Source organism: Lynx rufus, unplaced genomic scaffold (genome assembly GCF_022079265.1).
Source record: "Lynx rufus isolate CCGP_SWC_20201006 ecotype Redwood Valley unplaced genomic scaffold, mLynRuf1.p SCAF_2, whole genome shotgun sequence".
Taxonomy (NCBI): Eukaryota; Metazoa; Chordata; class Mammalia; order Carnivora; family Felidae; genus Lynx; species Lynx rufus.
The window spans coordinates 39,382,303-39,400,670 of record NW_025814834.1 but is presented as its reverse complement, the minus strand read 5'-3'; the positions used below and the strand labels follow the sequence as shown (position 1 = coordinate 39,400,670).

At 37.8% G+C, this 18,368-nt stretch overlaps 1 protein-coding gene across 1 annotated transcript in view; it reads right to left on the bottom strand.

Moving 5' to 3' along the window:
• The window catches only part of DNAH7 (dynein axonemal heavy chain 7), a 251,476-nt gene that overhangs the window by 192,453 nt on the left and 40,655 nt on the right, over positions 1-18,368 (bottom strand). The window contains exons 12-18 of the mRNA XM_047084071.1: positions 16,947-17,219; positions 16,049-16,176; positions 13,011-13,089; positions 11,065-11,289; positions 7,865-8,011; positions 5,708-6,393; positions 2,884-3,070 (exon numbers count right to left, since the gene is read on the bottom strand). Coding sequence (XP_046940027.1) covers positions 2,884-3,070; positions 5,708-6,393; positions 7,865-8,011; positions 11,065-11,289; positions 13,011-13,089; positions 16,049-16,176; positions 16,947-17,219 — 1,725 coding nt within the window. The remainder of the gene's footprint in view (positions 1-2,883; positions 3,071-5,707; positions 6,394-7,864; positions 8,012-11,064; positions 11,290-13,010; positions 13,090-16,048; positions 16,177-16,946; positions 17,220-18,368) is intronic.

Genomic DNA, 18,368 nt, shown 5'->3' with positions numbered 1-18,368 from the left:
TGGAGAAGTTCAAGAGTGCATTCCTCTGCCTATATGGAATACACACAAAACTCATAAGGGTCAAAAGTCAAGTTTGGGAGCGAGTGCGGTATACATGAAGAATGATTATCTACTTCTTTCACCTCCAGATGGCATGAAATTAACTGGTTTTCATCTCTGAATGTTAGGAAGGGGGCCAAGAGATTCCCTAGAAATGTTTGCAAGTGTCTACAAAGAGAGGAAGCTAACATCTTCACCAACTGGAACTCTGCTCCATCACTGGGTGCACTGACCTCCTCTAGTGCTACCAGAGCAGGGAAAGAACACTGGGAGAAAACAGTTGGTGGGATGACCAGGTGAAGAAGGGGCAAAGAGCATGTGCTCAAGGTTAATAAGAGGTACAGAAGATAGATACCCCCTTCCTGCAAGCCCTAGATGAAATCAAGACTTATGAAATACTGCTGTAGCAGAGATTAGAAACACACGCAAGAGAGAAATGTGGTAATAGCCACCATGGAAGGTCAGGCTGAAGGTGCCAGATCTCACGAAGGATGAACAAACCTGGAAGAGATGCTCAACACAGAATCTCTTAGCAGCCAGGGCTCATCCAGGGGTCTTCACCTGTCCACACTGAGTCAATCTGTGGACTTCAACTGTCCACAACTGATGAAAAAGCTAGACCAGTTGTGATGACCAACAGTAAAGATATAGTGCCTGGACACCACTCACAGGAGGTTGTCTATCTTATGACCACTGATGAAAAGGACAGCCAATTTGGCTGGATCAGTTATATCAGTAAATCCTCTCTCACTCTTGCCCTCTCTTTCTCTCCCTCTTCCTATCTTTCTCCCCCTTCCTCCCTCTCCCTTATTCTCTTTGACCCAGCACCAGGCAACAAGCCCAGGAAGGAGAGACATAGCATGGGAGAGCAGTCCCCACATCTCCCCAACACTGCAACCTCAGGTTTACCTACCCTGTGCAGAGGAGAAGAGCTTTGGATAGAACATGAGATTGAGGTTTTGAAACAGGTGTAGCTAAGTCTTCATAGGCAAAAGTATATTAATGGTGACTGAAAAATTTCTGGAATTAGATCAAAAGGTTAATAAATCTCACTCCTCTTGAGAAAGGATCTTTGGTAGCAGGTATCAAAACATGTAATTATCCTTTACATTCTAGATTTAACCTCGGAGACTTTTCTCTTGCCTGGTTCTAAAAGAACCTTTATTAGGAATTCCTCAGATGCAAAGTGATGGCTTTTTGTATCAAACACTTAATCTAATGACATCTCTACTATACAAGTCAACTCACTCGACTTCCTGAGCGAATATAGATTGTTGTTTATTTTCGAAGCTTTGGAGAGTATGGACGAAAGCTGTCCTGAATACTAGCATATTGAGAAAAAGAAAATGGAAAGCCAGTTCAGGAAGACAATCAGGTCTTACAGCAAAAGTAAAGGAAGTGTCACCCAAAAGAAACTGCTTATTTGGGAATAAGAGTAAGTTATGTTGTTTTGTCTGCTTTCCTTAAAAAAAGAAAAAACATATTGTGTTTTATCAGTTTTAGGTGTACTTGTTTGTTTTTAATTCAGCAGTGTGATAGAATTGAAAATCTGCCTCCTTAATTTACCAGTCCCAGTATAGCTGCCCTTTTCTAGGGAAATTTATGAAATTTCCTTAGCAATATGAGGTTTTGAAGAGTATTTTGATCAGATACAAAAAAAATGGATTTTTTATTTTAAAAATTATCTTAACTAGGAGAATACAAACATCTACCTTTTGCTTTTGCGGCAGCCAAAAAAAAAATCTACTTCATCCTTTTCCAAATGAAAACGTGTACATTTTACAAGGGTTTTGCCCCATTGTAAGGAAACAATATATGAAAGGCTAAATTTTTTAAATACGTTAGAGATGATTAAATGTATTACAGTGTGACTCACTATAGGTCCTTTAAATATAGACTTCCAGTGTGATTAATTTTACAAAAGTTTAGGTTATACAGAGATTTGTTTCAAGTATTATTACATAAAATGAAATAAACTTATTCAATCCATGTCTATCTTTCTGAATATTTTCCTAGCAGATATATAGTTGACGTTGATATAGTATTGTTAGTATTTAGGATTATAGTCACAGTTTTCAAAGTTTAAGTAATAAAATTATGTGTATTTGTATTTTAGGGTAGGAAAATTTTAAGATAATACTCATCCTACCTTATAATATTGTATTTGATCAAAAACACCAATGGATAAATTTACATTCATTTAATGACTATAATTTAATAACTAATATTTCTTCTATTTTAATGTTAACTTCCTGGTAACATACAAACTGTGCTTTGTGGGCAGTAAATGTCTTTTGCATTGAACAAAAAAAAATCGTATCTTTTTCACTGTTACTAGGATTTACCGAATTCCATCCTTAACTAAAATTGTAAGTTCTCCTCCACAGTATTTGTGTTTTGACTGATCGATTGCATTTTGTTTGTATTTATTGGTCTCTTTAAATTTATCTTTGCAACTCATCTTTTAGATGCCTAAAGAGAAACAATGATTGAGTGGCACGCTAGCATGTTTCCACCACAGTGTATCTCAGTGGTGGTGCAGCCCGTAACAAAGGGACATAGAATAGAGGGGGACATCGAGCTCTGTGTACAATGTCTTCCTAGCAGAGCATCCCATAGGCACCACTAATAGAACCATAGGTCATCAAATAATTCAAATTACTTCGGACCTCAAGGATATCAGAAGATATCTAGCTAGTTTTGATATTTCTTGCTCCTGGGATTCTAAAATAATATCTGAAAAGTGAGCATATGTGGGGGAAGAGAAAATGACTTATTCGGATTGTTTTGAAAAAATCACGTCACTTCAACCGAATAATTACATTCTCAGAGATTTTTACCTACTTGTATGACACTTTTCATTGTATCTCTCCATGTTTTATCCACAGCTGTAAATCGTCTTCCTTCTTCGGGCATTTGAGACATGATGTCTGGAGAACTGAAAATAGGCTCCAAATATAGCCATGTGGCTTGGACTTTGAGCCATTCATCCAGAATTTCTTGAAGCAGCAGGAGCTTGCCCTCCCATTCTCTGAGAAGCAAAACACAGTGGTTCAACAGCAAATCAAGCAATGTTTCATATGACAAAACTCACAACGGTGCCTAGATTGTCAATCTTGTATGCTGTGCTCTTATTTCCATTTTCATTCATCTACCTACCGTCATTCAATGATAAATCACCAAATTGGTTGTACAAAATATGTCTTAGAATAATAGCATCAATGTTTATGTTGATACTAAAACACACATTCAGATATAACTACCTACAGATGGGCTGGTTTCTGTATATGTCATAGCAATAAACCTTTCTGCAATTCAATTCCATGGCTAGGGGGTACAAATTGAAAAATTAGATTTTGGGGACAGTAATGATGTTCTCAGCGAAGGGCACTCTGAACTTCTTAGGAAAGGTAGTTACATCCATGACTCATTTCCTTTAACATTCTTTTTAAAAAACAAAATTGAGCCCAAAAAAACCTTTATTTCCAGACTACAGTATTTCAATTCATAAGATGTAACTGGCCTTTAAAGAAAAATCTACATAATTTAAAATATAATAGTGTGTCATTCATGAGTAGGAAGCATTTTTAACCAGCATTCATTTCTAAATATGGAGAACAAAAATAATGACAAGATTTCCTCAAGAATAAATATCATAATGATACCATAAACTAATAATTTCATTAAGTACATTCTAAGGTCTCTGTATGGATTTGCTCCCGCTTCATAATCCTATAGGGTCCAGTATAATATGCTTACCAATGGGGAGACTAAGGTACATAGAGGTAAGTACCAGGTTTAAGTTCAGTAATAAATAATAGACCCAGATCTGAACCCAGAGAACTGCAACCACAATGCTACAAGAGATAACATAGCCATCAAGAAGAATGATTGGTTAATGGCAACAGAACTTAGAGATGGGATAGCTTTATGTGTATATTAATACATTACTCATCATTTATAATTAGTGATCTGTAATTTTAGATTGTTAAAACAAAGATATATAAATAGAAGTTTCTGAAAGTCACTGGGCATTATCAAATGCTTTTCTAAAGTACTTCCTTGCAACATTTATCAATGAATTTGTTTAACCTCCTTTTATAAGAAGAAATGAATGCCTCTACCTTCTGTTGTTCTTTCCTTTTTCTCCATCTAATCCCTGATGGATACAGAAAATTTCCTATGAGCTAATGATCGCATGTAGAGTCCTTAAAAATAGAATCTGAATATGCCACTTTTAGAGTAGTTTTTTTTTATTTTTTTAACATATCTTTATTATTTTTGAGAGACAGAGTGCAAGTGGGGGAGGAACAGAGAGAGAGGGAGACAGAATCTGAGCAGGCTCCAGGCTCTTAGCTGTCAGCACAAAGCCCAATGCAGGGCTTGAACTCATGAACTGTGAGATCATGACCTGAGCATAAGTCAGATGCTTAACCGACTGAGCCACCCAGACGCCCCACTTTTAGAGTAGTATTAAAAATTACTCTTGACGAACATTTGGGAGCAAGCAAGGTAGGAGGCAGAGCAACCAGAGTGACTGGGCCAAAGTCAGGGCATACTCGAGTTTAGGATAATTCATTAATAACCAGAGGCAGATACTACCAAGCAGTTAGCTTTCCCTTGTCGTACAAATTCACACTGAAGATGGTAGTCTGATTTGGATTTACTTTTATTTTTTAAGTTTATTTCTTTATTTTGAGAGAGAGAGAGAGAGGCAGCATGTACACGTGAGCCGGGGAGGGCAGAGAGAGAGGGAGAAAGAAAATCCCCCAGAGCCTGACATGGGGCTCGAACTCATGAACCATGAGATCATGACCTGAACCAGAATCAAGAGTTGGATGCTCAACCAACTGAGCCACCCAGGTGCCCCAGGATTTACTCTCATTTTTAAGGTAAAATATAAACTGCTTAATACAAATCACAAAAATTTTAAAAATGGACAGGACAAGGATTTAATATAATCATCCATGTCAGATGCCTGAAACTCCAGACTAGAGTCATAATATTCATACGTCTGCACTTACCCAGCCATCCATCTTGTACAGGAGTGAAAATTACAATCAACTTTCAAGGATCATCTGCCCTAACCTAATTAGTATATTTGGAAAATGACATTATCTTCAATTTCATAGTTTATGTGTTCTACAAACTATGTACATAGATGTGAAATGATTTTTGAGTCAAACATAGAGGATCAGATTGTAGGCAATAAAAATGAATATCTAGGGGCGCCTGGGTGGCGCAGTCGGTTAAGCGTCCGACTTCAGCCAGGTCACGATCTCGCGGTCCGTGAGTTCGAGCCCCGCGTCAGGCTCTGGGCTGATGGCTCGGAGCCTGGAGCTTGTTTCCGATTCTGTGTCTCCCTCTCTCTCTGCCCCTCCCCCGTTCATGCTCTGTCTCTCTCTGTCCCAAAAATAAATAACGTTGAAAAAAAAATTTTTTTAAATGAATATCTGGAGGCTGATTGTCCACTACCTTTGTTATGACTATAGACCATAGCGAAGGAATAAGTACTATTCCAAAAGCAAAGAAGGTTATCAAACCTTACAAACTACTATTTAAAATATTAAGTATGAACTGCAGAATCGATTTTCAAAAAGAACTGTATATTACCTACAAGTTACAATTTTGATAACAGCATTGACGCGTCATATAAATATTACGTTACCTTATTTGTTTTTCGTAAGGCTTAATGAAAGGAGATCCTCGCATAGTTTGTGTTTTAATAATGTGGTCATCCAACAACATCTGAATTTCATCAACTGATGACAAAATAAATGTCCCACTTTCTCTATAAGGAAGAATGACAAATTCCATTGCATCCCACTCATTAGTCATCTTGTCCATGGCCTTTTCGAGAGTATATTCTTTGCTAGCTGCTTCACTAATACCTTCAAATCTATCTAAATAGGGTTCCAAATTCATGTCTAAAAAAGAGAAGACGGTGGAGTCATCTGCTGGCTGCAGTGGGTAACCAACAACATTGGACATGGCCTCCCAGTGCCTGGGGCGCAAACCAGGATTACAGATCACTTGAATGAGAGGAATGTGCTGCTTGAAATCTTCCACCTTTGCTTTTACTTTTTTTGTCATTGCCAACGCATTTGGAGAATCATGGAAGGTTTTTTCCAGTTTATATAGTCCTCTCCAGTAATTTCCAACATCTATCTCTACTTGGTCTGGATTCACCTTATGATATGGTCCTTCAGTCCATCCTCGGTATTTGTTGCTAAACTCAACAGCAGTTTCATAAAGACGAAGATAAGGGTTCAAGCCATCTTGGATTTTTTTGCGTTGAGGATATATTGACGGTAGCCAACCAAATGCCTCTTCTTCAGCATTAAATTGCTCAATCTAGAATGACAGATATTAGATTTATTATTCTGGAAGTGAATGATAATCAGTATTAATTTTTTAAATATTTTTTATCAAATGTGACCCCAAAACCCTCACTAAACCCCAAAGTTAAACTTAAATCTGGCCATAATCCAGAAATACTGAGCAGTAATCTCTGTTTTCTATTTCTTTTTTACTGCATTTTCCAGAGAACACTATCTGGTTAGGTTAGTTAAAATAGTAACAACATATATAAAGAAATCTTTGCCCATCCAGATATATTGAGGATAGAGCATCATTTATTAACGAACAAGAACTTAAGTGTTTTCAATATGTATAGGATTGTATCAGGTACTCTGGAAAACAGAGGAAAAAAGTACTATATTGCAAAATACCAACTCCCAGGAGTCAGTTGCAACTGTTCAACAATAAAATATGGCAGTAGAAAAGAGGTCTTGGATTAGTAGCTCTTTAATATAAATGAAAAGTATATGCTGAAAATGCTACAACGCTACAACTTAGAGGCAAGGGATCATGGTGAATAGATGCTTACATAGAGAAGACGAGTCTGAAGATGTGTAGGATAAGAAGAGGCCAAGAAAGCATTAATTTCCTTTTTGTTTAGCAGTGAAGTATGTGAGGATATGGGTGGTTTAGAGGAGAAATGTATAGAATCGAAAAGTGTGAGTTAGGTATATAAATTACACAGGTTACCCAAAATTCCAGTGGCTATAGAATTTTAAAACTACAGTTTCTCTTTTCTCAACATGTGTTTACATATTTGTGACTATTATAAACTATTTAATTCCCTGAACTGATACTAAAATCTTTCAATGTAAGAAAAACGGGAAAGCATCATAATATGGTCTGTTTTCATATTCCCCCTTTTTATAAAAAAATGCAATTAAAAATCTCAAACATCTTATTTGGCAAAGGGTGTGACTTTTCCCCCTCCAGCTTCTTCTGATGAGAAAGCTGACTTCTGACACAGCAATATTGGGAACAATGTGGCTTGATGGGAGAAGATAATGGGCCTAATTTAAAAACGTGGCCACCAAATCTACACTGGCTTCTGTGAAGATAGGCAAACTTAAGTAGTAACCAGGTGCTAGCAAATAATATAAATGATTAAATGACACAAAATTAAAAATAAGCAGATGGAGATAGAACTATCTCTCAAATAAAAGATGAAGGCCACTGGAATGTTATAACTATCAAAAGAAAAAAAACAAAGCTGCTTCTCCTTGAAGCTTGTCTGTAAGATCTATTTTTGTCATTTGTTTTTTAAAATTTTAATTCCAGTAGAGTTAACCTATCGTATCATATTAGTTTTAGGGGTACAATGTAGTGATATTTGTGCCATTTATATTATTCTGTAAAGGTAGTTACACTTATACTTGAATCTATTTTTAAAAGGTGAATACACGGTACAGACTCAATGCTCTTTCTTTTCAACTAATTCATCCTCTTAAAAATTTTTAAATTATACCTTGTCTGCTGCTAAATCCAACTTTCCATTCAGTGTTTGAGCCTTTCTCAGGTATCGTTGTACATCCTGAAGGTCTCCGAAGGAGTAAAATTCTTCTGACTGTTTCGCATAACTCTCCAATTCCTCCACAAACCGTTCACACCGTAACTAGTACAAATAATATTTGTTGTTACAACTTTTTAAAGGCAAAACCCCTAGACATCCCAAGAAAATTTAAATATTTATAAGGATTATCAGAATTATTATCACTGGCAAAATGTAAAGAAAGGAATGATCTGGAAGAGGGCAGGGATCTAAAACATGCAGAATTTTTAACAGTCAAGATTTAAAAATAATGGGGACGCCTGGGTGGCTCAGTCGGTTAAGCGTCCGACTTCAGCTCAGGTCACGATCTCGCGGTCCATGAGTTCGAGCCCCGCCTCGGGCTCTGGGCTGATGGCTCAGAGCCTGGAGCCTGTTTCTGATTCTGTGTCTCCCTCTCTCTCTGCCCCTCCCCCATTCATGTTCTGTCTCTCTCTGTCTCTCTCTGTCTCAAAAATAAAGAAACGCTAAAAAAATTTTTAAAAAAAGATTTAACAATAATGGATTGAGTTCCTATAATTGACAAATTAGACAAAGTTAAACTTATACTATCAATGTAAGAAATTCTAACCAACAAAATAAGAATGTGTTAAACAATGGTATTATGCTTTAGTATGCTAAAGAATGTATGCTAACAAACGATTTAGAAGAATTTTTTAATTTATAATCATCAAGTATGGGGTTAAGAGAAAGTTCCACTTTTTTAAGGGCTATAAAGAGATCCCTGGCATTTTTATAAACAATGGAAAAAGACAGACTTTCTTTTTTTTTTTTTTTTTCAACGTTTTTTTTTTTTATTTATTTTTGGGACAGAGAGAGACAGAGCATGAACGGGGGAGGGGCAGAGAGAGAGGGAGACACAGAATCGGAAACAGGCTCCAGGCTCCGAGCCATCAGCCCAGAGCCTGACGCGGGGCTCGAACTCACGGACCGCGAGATCGTGACCTGGCTGAAGTCGGACGCTTAACCGACTGCGCCACCCAGGCGCCCCAAGACAGACTTTCTTTAATTGTGTTCTGAATTCAGTAGTTTTTCAACTTTCAATCCTAACACAAAATATTCCAAGGTTATTTTCCTTGTCCTATGGGCTTTTTTCACAGGAAATGTGCAAGGACAAGGTAAGTAAATCCAGATTTTAAAAACTAAAAACTATAGCCTTCCAATATAAAACAGGTTTGTTTTGTGTAATGAGAAAAGCTCATTACAAAATTGTCACTGGTAAGGCACTCCAAATTAAATGGCTCTTAAAAAAATGCCTCTTAATAAAATATTCAAAGTCAAATCTGGGTTATTCAAAAATAGATTTTATATTTTATGGATTATCTAGGCTTATTTCTGTCTTCTTTAGTTCATGGCAATTTTACTGCGCTGGCTCAGTTGGGGAAAGAAAATGAGAGGATGAAATTCATCAATATTATGTGTAGTTTCCAGAATAGTAAACTTTGGGGCGGCTGGGTGGCTCAGTCAGTTGAGCATCCGATTTCAGCTCAGGTCATGATCTCACGGTTCGTGAGTTCGAGCCCCGCATCGGGCTCTGTGCTGACCGCTCAGAGCCTGGAGCCTGTTTCAGATTCTGTGTCTCCCTCTCTCTCTGCCCCTCGCCCACTCACGCTCTGTCTCCCTCTGTCTCAAAAATAAATGAACATTAAAAAAAAAAAATTAGAATGGTAAACTTTACAACAAAGTGTAGATAATTCTGGGCCACCTAGCAATTTCCAAAAAATCTATTATAGTGTAACTTCTTTGTCTAATACTATCATGATGTTTTCTACAGGTTTAGAAAATTCTGAAATGACCTAAATGGACAACAGAAATATAGACTACAGGTTGTTTTTGTTGTTTTTAAGTTTTGTTTTTTTGTTTTGTTTTTGAGAGAAAGCGTGCACGTGCGCAAGTGGAAGAAGAGCAGAGAGAAAGAGACAGAATCCCCGGCAGCCTCCACACTCAGCACAGAACCCACATGCAGGGCTCAATCTCAGGAACAACAAGATCATGACCTGAGCCAAAATCAAGAGTCGAGTGCTCAACTAACTGAGCAACCCAGGTGCCCCTAGACTACAGGTTAAAATAAAGGTTTTTGTTTAAGCCTATCAATTATTCTCTAAACAACGATCCCCTGAATTAATTGTATTTTCTGTAATGTGATAGGAAGAGGCTAGACTTTCTATCAAAGGACATCTCTCCTGGCTGACCAGGCACAAGTCTCTTCACTTTGGGAACCTCCGTTTCTTCATCTGTGAAATGAAACTGAAAATACTAAGCCGTTTATTGATACAATAGCTATGGAGTGCTCACACTGTTGTAGTGTGTGAGGCACTGCACCGGCCCATGGGTATAAATGGAGGAAAGGAACAAATCAAACAGCCCTGCTGTCAAAGAGCTGACCATCTACTGGGGAGATGTACCTGCCGATAATAACATAAACAATCAGGTACTTGGTCCAGTGGAGATGTGTTAAAAGTGTAATGGAACCAGAGAGGCAGAATTGAGGTCTGGTTGAGCAGAATTCTGAGAAAGTCAATCAGGTACACAGATAGACAAGAACGTGTGTGGGCCAGCTGTGTGCTCACAAGCCAATGAAGAGAATGTGCAAGAGAGGAGAGGTGTAGGAAGGCAGGGACCTAAAAGTTGCTCAGGGTTGCTGAGAAGTCAAGAACAAGGAGTGGAGGAGGTAGAAAATGAAGCTGGACAAGTAGACGAGGGGACATCCCAAATCATCCTCTATGAAAGACACACAAAATGGTAAGAGTCACTGAATGTCAGAGCAAAGACTCTGGGCATAATTATGAGGTGAGTTTGAGTGACTATGAAGCTCTTCACCAAAAGAGCTTTGATGTTACACAGTAAAAATAACTCAAAAGAGTGCTATAAGCTGTATAAGATAAACACTATTTTTATTAATGGTCATTTGTGAGCAATATATTAGAAGTTTTTGCCCTTGAAAATCAAGAAAGGATACCATATCGATGCAGTATATATACCATCTTCTACTAAAATTGATGATATGAGAAAGCTTATATATGTGACCCCGTGAAACAGAGTTGACAATGCTATGTAAGAGGTTAAAACTTAAACATTTCCAGAAAATGAAAATAATTTAAAATATCTATGATGCCAACCTTAAGACCTTCTTGATATTGTTCTGTTTTTTCTTTAATGATTTTCCTGTGCTCATCAAAAATTTCATCCATTCTTCCATACCATTGGAAAACATTATTATTTAGCCTGATGTCTGCTGGAGAGAAGTTGGTGCACTCGATGAGGAAGGCAAGGCAGTTTTTAGAATCCACCAGTCTCTGTTCCAATTCAACCATGTCAGTCGTCTCTACTTTCTGAATATAAGCCTGCAGGAAAATAAAAATTACAAATGGCATTTTAATGAACAGCTCAAGTCAAAAAAGAGGCTGTGGAGATTCTTTGCATTAATACGTACAGACTTCTTAGCAGTGTAGACTTCTGGTTCAAGACAGGAGACTGCAGCACAATTTACTTCTCATTGGTTCCAAGCACCTCCTCACAACAGCAGTGGGGAAAAAAATACAAATACTGGGCAACACATAAAAAAGAAAACCATGGGGCACCTGGGTGGCTCAGTCAGTTGAGCAACTGACTTTGGCTCAGGTCATGATCTCATGGTCCATGAGTTTGAGCCCCGCGTCGGGCTCTGTGCTGACAGCTCAGAGCCTGGAGCCTGCTTGGGATTCTGTATCTCCCTTTCTCTTTGCCCCTCTCCTGCTTGTGCTCTATCTGTCTGTCTGTCTCTCTCAAAGAATAAACATTATAAAAAAAAAAAAAGAAAAGAAAAGAAAACCAGAGGGGCGCCCAGGTGGCTCAGTGGGCTAAGTGTCCGACTTTGGCTCAGATCATGATCTCTCAGTTTGTGAGTTCCAGTCCCGCATTGGGCTCTGCTGACAGCTCAGAGCCAGGAGTCTGCTTCAGATTCTGTGTCTTCCCCCTCTCTCTACCCCTCCACTTTTCTGTCCCTCTCCTTCCCTCCCTCCCTCCCTCTCTCTCTCTCTCAAAAACAAACAAATATTTAAAAAAAAAAAAAAAAGAAAGAAAACCAGAGAATGTTATGGTTTTCTGGGAGAGATAAAACAGATAATATCCTCTCTTCTTTCAGAATAGCATTTGGGGGCACCTACTACTGTGCCTGACATCATGCCAGGTGCTGGAAATTCTGTACCTGACGGGGTCAACAGACTGGGGCTCTGCCCTCAGAGACTTTCTGGACTAGCTGGGGAGACAACTGTTAGTCAAATCCCCACCACCGCAACAAATGTAAAAGTGCAAATTTGCAGCGGACACCAGCCCTACAACACTTTCCTTAATGACAAAAATGAAAATACAGCTACGGGCAGATTTCATAAGAAATGGGCTACACCTGTATGAGGAAAACTACAATACTTTATTGAAGGATAGGTTTACAGTTCTAAATAAATGTAGAAACATATGTTATGATGTAATATTCTCAAGATGTAAATTCTCCTCCACTGAGGAGGATTTCAATCAAAATTTGAATTTCAACGGAAAGTGCAATGGCATTTCAATTACACGAAGAGCTCCAAAATTTCACTTCCCCCAGTGGTGAAAACTCTGCCCTGTGGTGTCTTCTCAGGCTGACTGTGGCCATGTGACCTGCTTTGGCCAATGAAATGTTAGCTAATGTGGTACCCAGAGCAACTTGAAAAGCACGTACACCTGGACTTGCTTTTGTGTCTCCACCATGCCTTGAGAACACGCCCAGTGAGCCTGCCAGAGTGTAAGAAACAAGTGGAGCAGAGTCAAATTGCCAAAGAGAGTTACACCAGTCAACCCAACTGAGAACTAGCTGACGCAGTTGAGTGAGTGACCCAATCGTTACCAGAACTGGCTTGTGAGTACCCAGCCTGAATCACCAAACTTCAGACTCATGAGCTAAGAATAACAAAACAAAACAGTGCATGATTTTAAGCCTCTTAACTTTTGGAGTGACTTGTTATTGTATTATCATGTTGACAATAACAGCTGGGGAAAAAACAATTAACTTATACACATACGGCTATAAAAAGTTTATAAATAATACCTTCATTTCCATTAGTTCTGCTGTATTTGGAGGAGTGCTAAGAGCTTTTTCAGCTATCTTCTCAAATTCATCACATAATCTGAAACACCAAACAAAATTAATCTTATGTAATTCAATTTTATTCCTAAATACATCCCTATATACTATTTAAATGTGCCATTGCAGGGGCGCCTGGGTGGCGCAGTTGGTTAAGCGTCCGACTTCAGCCAGGTCACGATCTCGTGGTCCGGGAGTTCGAGCCCCGCGTCAGGCTCTGGGCTGATGGCTCAGAGCCTGGAGCCTGTTTCCGATTCTGTGTCTCCCTCTCTCTCTGCCCCTCCCCCATTCATGCTCTGTCTCTCTCTGTCCCAAAAATAAAATAAAAAAACGTTAAAAATAAATAAATAAATAAATAATTGTGCCATTGCAAATACTACTCAGTCATCAAAAAAAGAAAAAAAAAGAAATCTTCCCATTTGCAACAATGTGGGTGGAGCTAGAGTGTATTATGCTAAGTGAAATAAGTCAGTTAGAGAAAAACAAATACCATATGATGTCACTCATATGCAGAATTTAAGAAAGATAGATGAACATATGGAAATGAGAAAAAGAAGGTAAAAAAAAGGAAACAAGCCCTAACAGACTCTTAATGATAGAGAACAAACTAAGGGTTGATGGAAGAAGGTGGTTGGGGGGTGGGCTAGATGGGTGATGGGTATTAAGGAGGGCACTTGTTGTGATGAGCATTGAGTGCTGTTTGTAGGCAATGAATCACTGAATTCCACTCCAGAAACCAATATTGCACTGTATGTTAACTAAATTTTTTTTAAAATGTGCCATTACATGAAAAATAAAGATGCTCTTATCTGTATGAGATCTAAAAAATTAAAAGCAAATTTGTGTCCATACTCATTCAATACACGTTTAACAATCATCTATTGCATACCCAACTATAATATTAAGTGACAGAGATAGAGAAGTAGAGAAGATATAATAATGATTCTCAAGCAGTTCATAATACTATATAAAAGACAGGACCATAAACAATCACTTCTAATCTAGAATTTTAGGAGCCTTACCAGAGATTCAGTTGAGATAACACCAAAAAGGTGTTACTAAATAAGAGAGTGATTCACTCTACTTGCAGGGAATGGTTAAAATGGGTCTATATGTTCAGAAACTTCTGGTCATACGCAAATATCTCCTACTCATTTTGGTTGTGGCCAATATAATGAACTTACTGTGAAGTTAAAAAAAAAAAAAAAAAGTAATGGAAGCTAAAAAAGTCCAGGTAAAATGTGTAGAAATTTCTTCAAGAAGATTGGCTGTGAGATGAAAGAGAGAGAAATAACATGGTGATGAGGCTGGGTTGAAGTCGGGGGGAGGAGGTGGAAGACGAAAGAGGGTTTTGAACACGATTTTAAGTTTGAAAGGCAGAAGCCACAGCAAAGGAGAGATTTAAGTGAGATACAGAGGAGACGGATGACTGGCCCAACCAGCTCCAGAAGGATGGAGGGCAATGAGGTTGAGCCCATAGGCAAAGAGAAGAACTTTGAGTGGTGTGATAGACTCTCACCCTCTGAAAAATGCAGAGAGACAAGGATGAGGGGTTCATAAAGAGGTGAGTTGAGACATGTAGAGGCAAGAAGTTGAGGCATTCATATCTAATGGCTCCACTAATATTCCGGGTACGTCCTCTGTAAATCAGATGAGTGTGGTGAGAGGTAGTATTAGGAGAAAAAAGGGAAGTAGAACTGATACGAGCTCAGAGGGCAGTTTGGAGGCAGGGAAAATAGCTATGAAATTAAAATAAATATTTCACTCAGCATGAAAAGCTACAAGTAAAAGACATTTTCACTATTCTTCCACAACTTTTAGAAGAAAAGGTGCTTTTACAGCTGAATATAGGATTCTAGTTCCTGGATAATCTCTACACAAGTCCTCTTTCCTCAGAGTGTGAAAGGAACACAAATCAGTCCTAGTTGTGAAAATATACCATGCCATTTTCATACCTCACACCCTTCTACGTGTTACCTTTTTCTACCTGGAATTCTTTGACCTACATTGTTCACCTGGCAGACTCCTACTACTCATCCTTCAAAATGAATTCACATAGTCTCTTCCTCTTTGTAACTAGCTTTCCCTTGATTTTCCTCTCTTCCCCAACCTCCACGGTGAAAGAATTTCATCATTTCGTTCTCTGTTCTACTTCCGTAGCTCACTACAATATTTACCGAGTCCTATTGTAATTTATCGGTTTGTTGTATGTCTATTTCCTCTACAACATTGTAACTTCCTTCAGCAGGTTTGTTCATATTTAGAGTATAAGTACCTACTGTTGTGCCTAATACAAGCTTCCTTCAGGCTTTTACACAACCTGAATATTCTTTTCAAGGATCTAATTTTTCCTCTAATCCTGTAACTGTTACAAAATTTCTGAGTATTTGGTGGGGATGGGGAGGATTTTCCACGTAACTGATACCAGAAAAGAGGTTCCAAGAGCAACACTGAAACCAGTTGTTGAAAGACTAGTTCTACTTCTTGCCTTAAATCAACAGGTATTCTGCTTTACATCTTAGCATTCTGTGAGTTTATTTAACATGAGCCAGTTTTCCTAAAAATCTCCAGGTTAGTCAACAAGTTTTAGTTAAGACAACAAGTTATCATAGCTTTGGAGAGTAATCACAGTAAGATGAAGTTCCAAATTTGAGGATCCATCAGGACCCATGACAACTACTGGGTAAATCCACTTTGAAAATCCATTTTGTATACTGATTATACAAACTTATTATTCCCCTTAGTGAAGTCAGATAACACCCATCTTACATGTACAAACAAAATGTACATTTTAATACCCCCTTAACTGAGACAATCGGGAAGGCGCATTTGTGGTGAAAAATAATAATAGTCACAAAATAACAAAACCAAGTAGAAATAAGTTTGGCATTATCTTTTTGGAGGGTCACTGATGACACTGTTCTAATCCCTAATTTTATTTGAATGACAATTGGTTCTATCTAACATCCCCCTGAAAAAACTAATCAATATCACATAAATACCTTGTATTTACTTCCTGATGATTTCTGAACATTTTAGCTATAAGTCTTCCACAAATCATGTCTGCTCGCTTCACCAAAGCTCTGATTAATTCCTCACAGCGCATTTCAAACATTCCTAAACGGATAGTCTACAATGATAAGTATTAAAAGCTTAATAAACATAAAAAGAAATAAAAAAGTCCCACACTTTTGCCTCTCTCACAATGTTGGTTTTGTGTGTGCATGATCTAGCAAGATTGAGTTTTTGTGTTTTTTTTTTTTTTTTAATATGATGCAGGCAGGATTTTCTAAACACTCATTTGTATTTTACAACTATCTTCTGGGTAAATCTCCTTCAAGAGTTTGTTATCTTGGAAGCCAATTCTATTTCAGGACAACAAATGGATATAAGAACTTTGGAGAATCGAGTTATTGCAAAATAGATAGTAAGGGATTTAAATGCTATAGATAGTAAGGGATTTAAATGCTATATTTGCTCTATACAAAACAGGAATGCGTGCTTAGGGTGGAAAATGTGGAAACTATAAAAAAGGACAAAGGAAAATTTTAAATTACCAGTCTCTTACTAAACAGAAGCAATCACATTTTGGTGTAATTACCATATTTTCCAAAGGATTTATAAACATTACAGCAAAAAAAAAAAAAAGTAACTTCTTGGAATTTTTGAGGGCTCAAATCATGTAAGTACTTAAAAGTCAGGCTTGAAATACTAGACTTCCAGCCCTATAAGCACAAGAGCCCTGTGCAGGGCTCGGCCGTGTTTGGCACACGGAATGGCAGTATTTTCCCTGTTGAGAGTAACGGTCTGATTCTTTCACTGCATGGTCTACAAACACATCCTAATGAAATTGGGAAAAGATCGTTACAAAGAACAGCTGTGCAAGAATGGATCATTCACCTTTCTAGATGTGTACTGTATTTCCTCTATTAGTTTTTGGTACTTGCGAATTTCTTGTATTATTTTCTCATAATTATGATTTTCTTCAAGGAAAACATCAACATCTTGCTCGGCTTTTCTGGTGATCAGAAAGTTGTACTTGTCGTAGAATCTGAGGTGCTCCAGAGGTGCCACGCTCTCTCTCATTATCACCTCCCTCACCTTTTCTTTGTGGGCCTCAATAATTTCATTCAGAATTATCGGTTTCAAGGTTGTTGGTTTAGACTTACTTTCCTAAACAAAGGGAAAAATAACGTTCGTTTTGAAAAATAAATTTAGGTAGCCATAGTATTTATCTTTGCAAAAATGCCAATCGTACCGTATCGTCTTTTATTTTTTCCTCACAAGGTCTTTTTGATTTTCTAATCTCTGTAGAAAGATATTCAGTCTAATCACAGAAGATATTAAATATCTAAGTTTCATTTAATTTTTTGTTTTCCTTCAAGGCTACCCGGTTGTGTTTTGTTTTTCCAAATGGATGAAAGAACTGTCACTTGAAAATATATGCAGAATAAGAGCACACAAAAACACCCAAATCCACATTTTATTTGTGCAGTTGTAAATGCTAGCTTTCTGAAGGTAGTGCTTGCATTGTACTTTATTTTTAAAAAATAAGCCAGCTCAATGTCATATCATCATATTCTTTGATGACAGTACTTTTTCACCTTGAGGGGTAATCTGTCTAGAACAAAGAAAGATTGTTTACTCATTCATTGACCTTTGATCTTTGATTCTGTGAACAGCAACTAGAGCAGACTAATCCCTAGTTGCACAATGTGCATTCTGCTATTAACATAGGAATAATGGATCAGATAACAATTTTTAATAAGGAAATCTCAAAGGCTCGTCTCCTCTTTTCAAATAGGAGGGCAAGTAAATGTGCCTGCATGGTTTATTATCTTGAATCAAGTTACATTTAAAAATGCATATACTCTACCTCTCATTCAGAAGAGATTTTTAACTGTAACCAACAAAAACTGATCTTTAGTGGATATTCTACAGCATTCACTTGATAATATCAAAGGATTCCTTAGAAAACTGGGTAATTTATTCAGGTATCTGGAGTGCATTTGCCCACTATGCCCCCTAGTGGGATTTTAGGAAATTCTACTGCTTAGAACTAGATGCTTCTTGAGAACTTTAGTGAAAAAATTGTATTTAAAAATTTTTCAAATTATTTATTTTAGTGGGGGGGGGGGGACTGAGAGAGAGGGAGAGACAGAATCCCAAGGAGGCTCCGTGCTGTCAGCGAGGAGCCTGACGCAGGGCTTGATCTCACAAACCATGAGATCATGACCCAAGCCAAAACCAAGAGTCAGACGCTTAACTGACTGAGCCACCCAGGTGCCCCCAAAAAAGTGTATTTTATTTTCACTTTCAGTT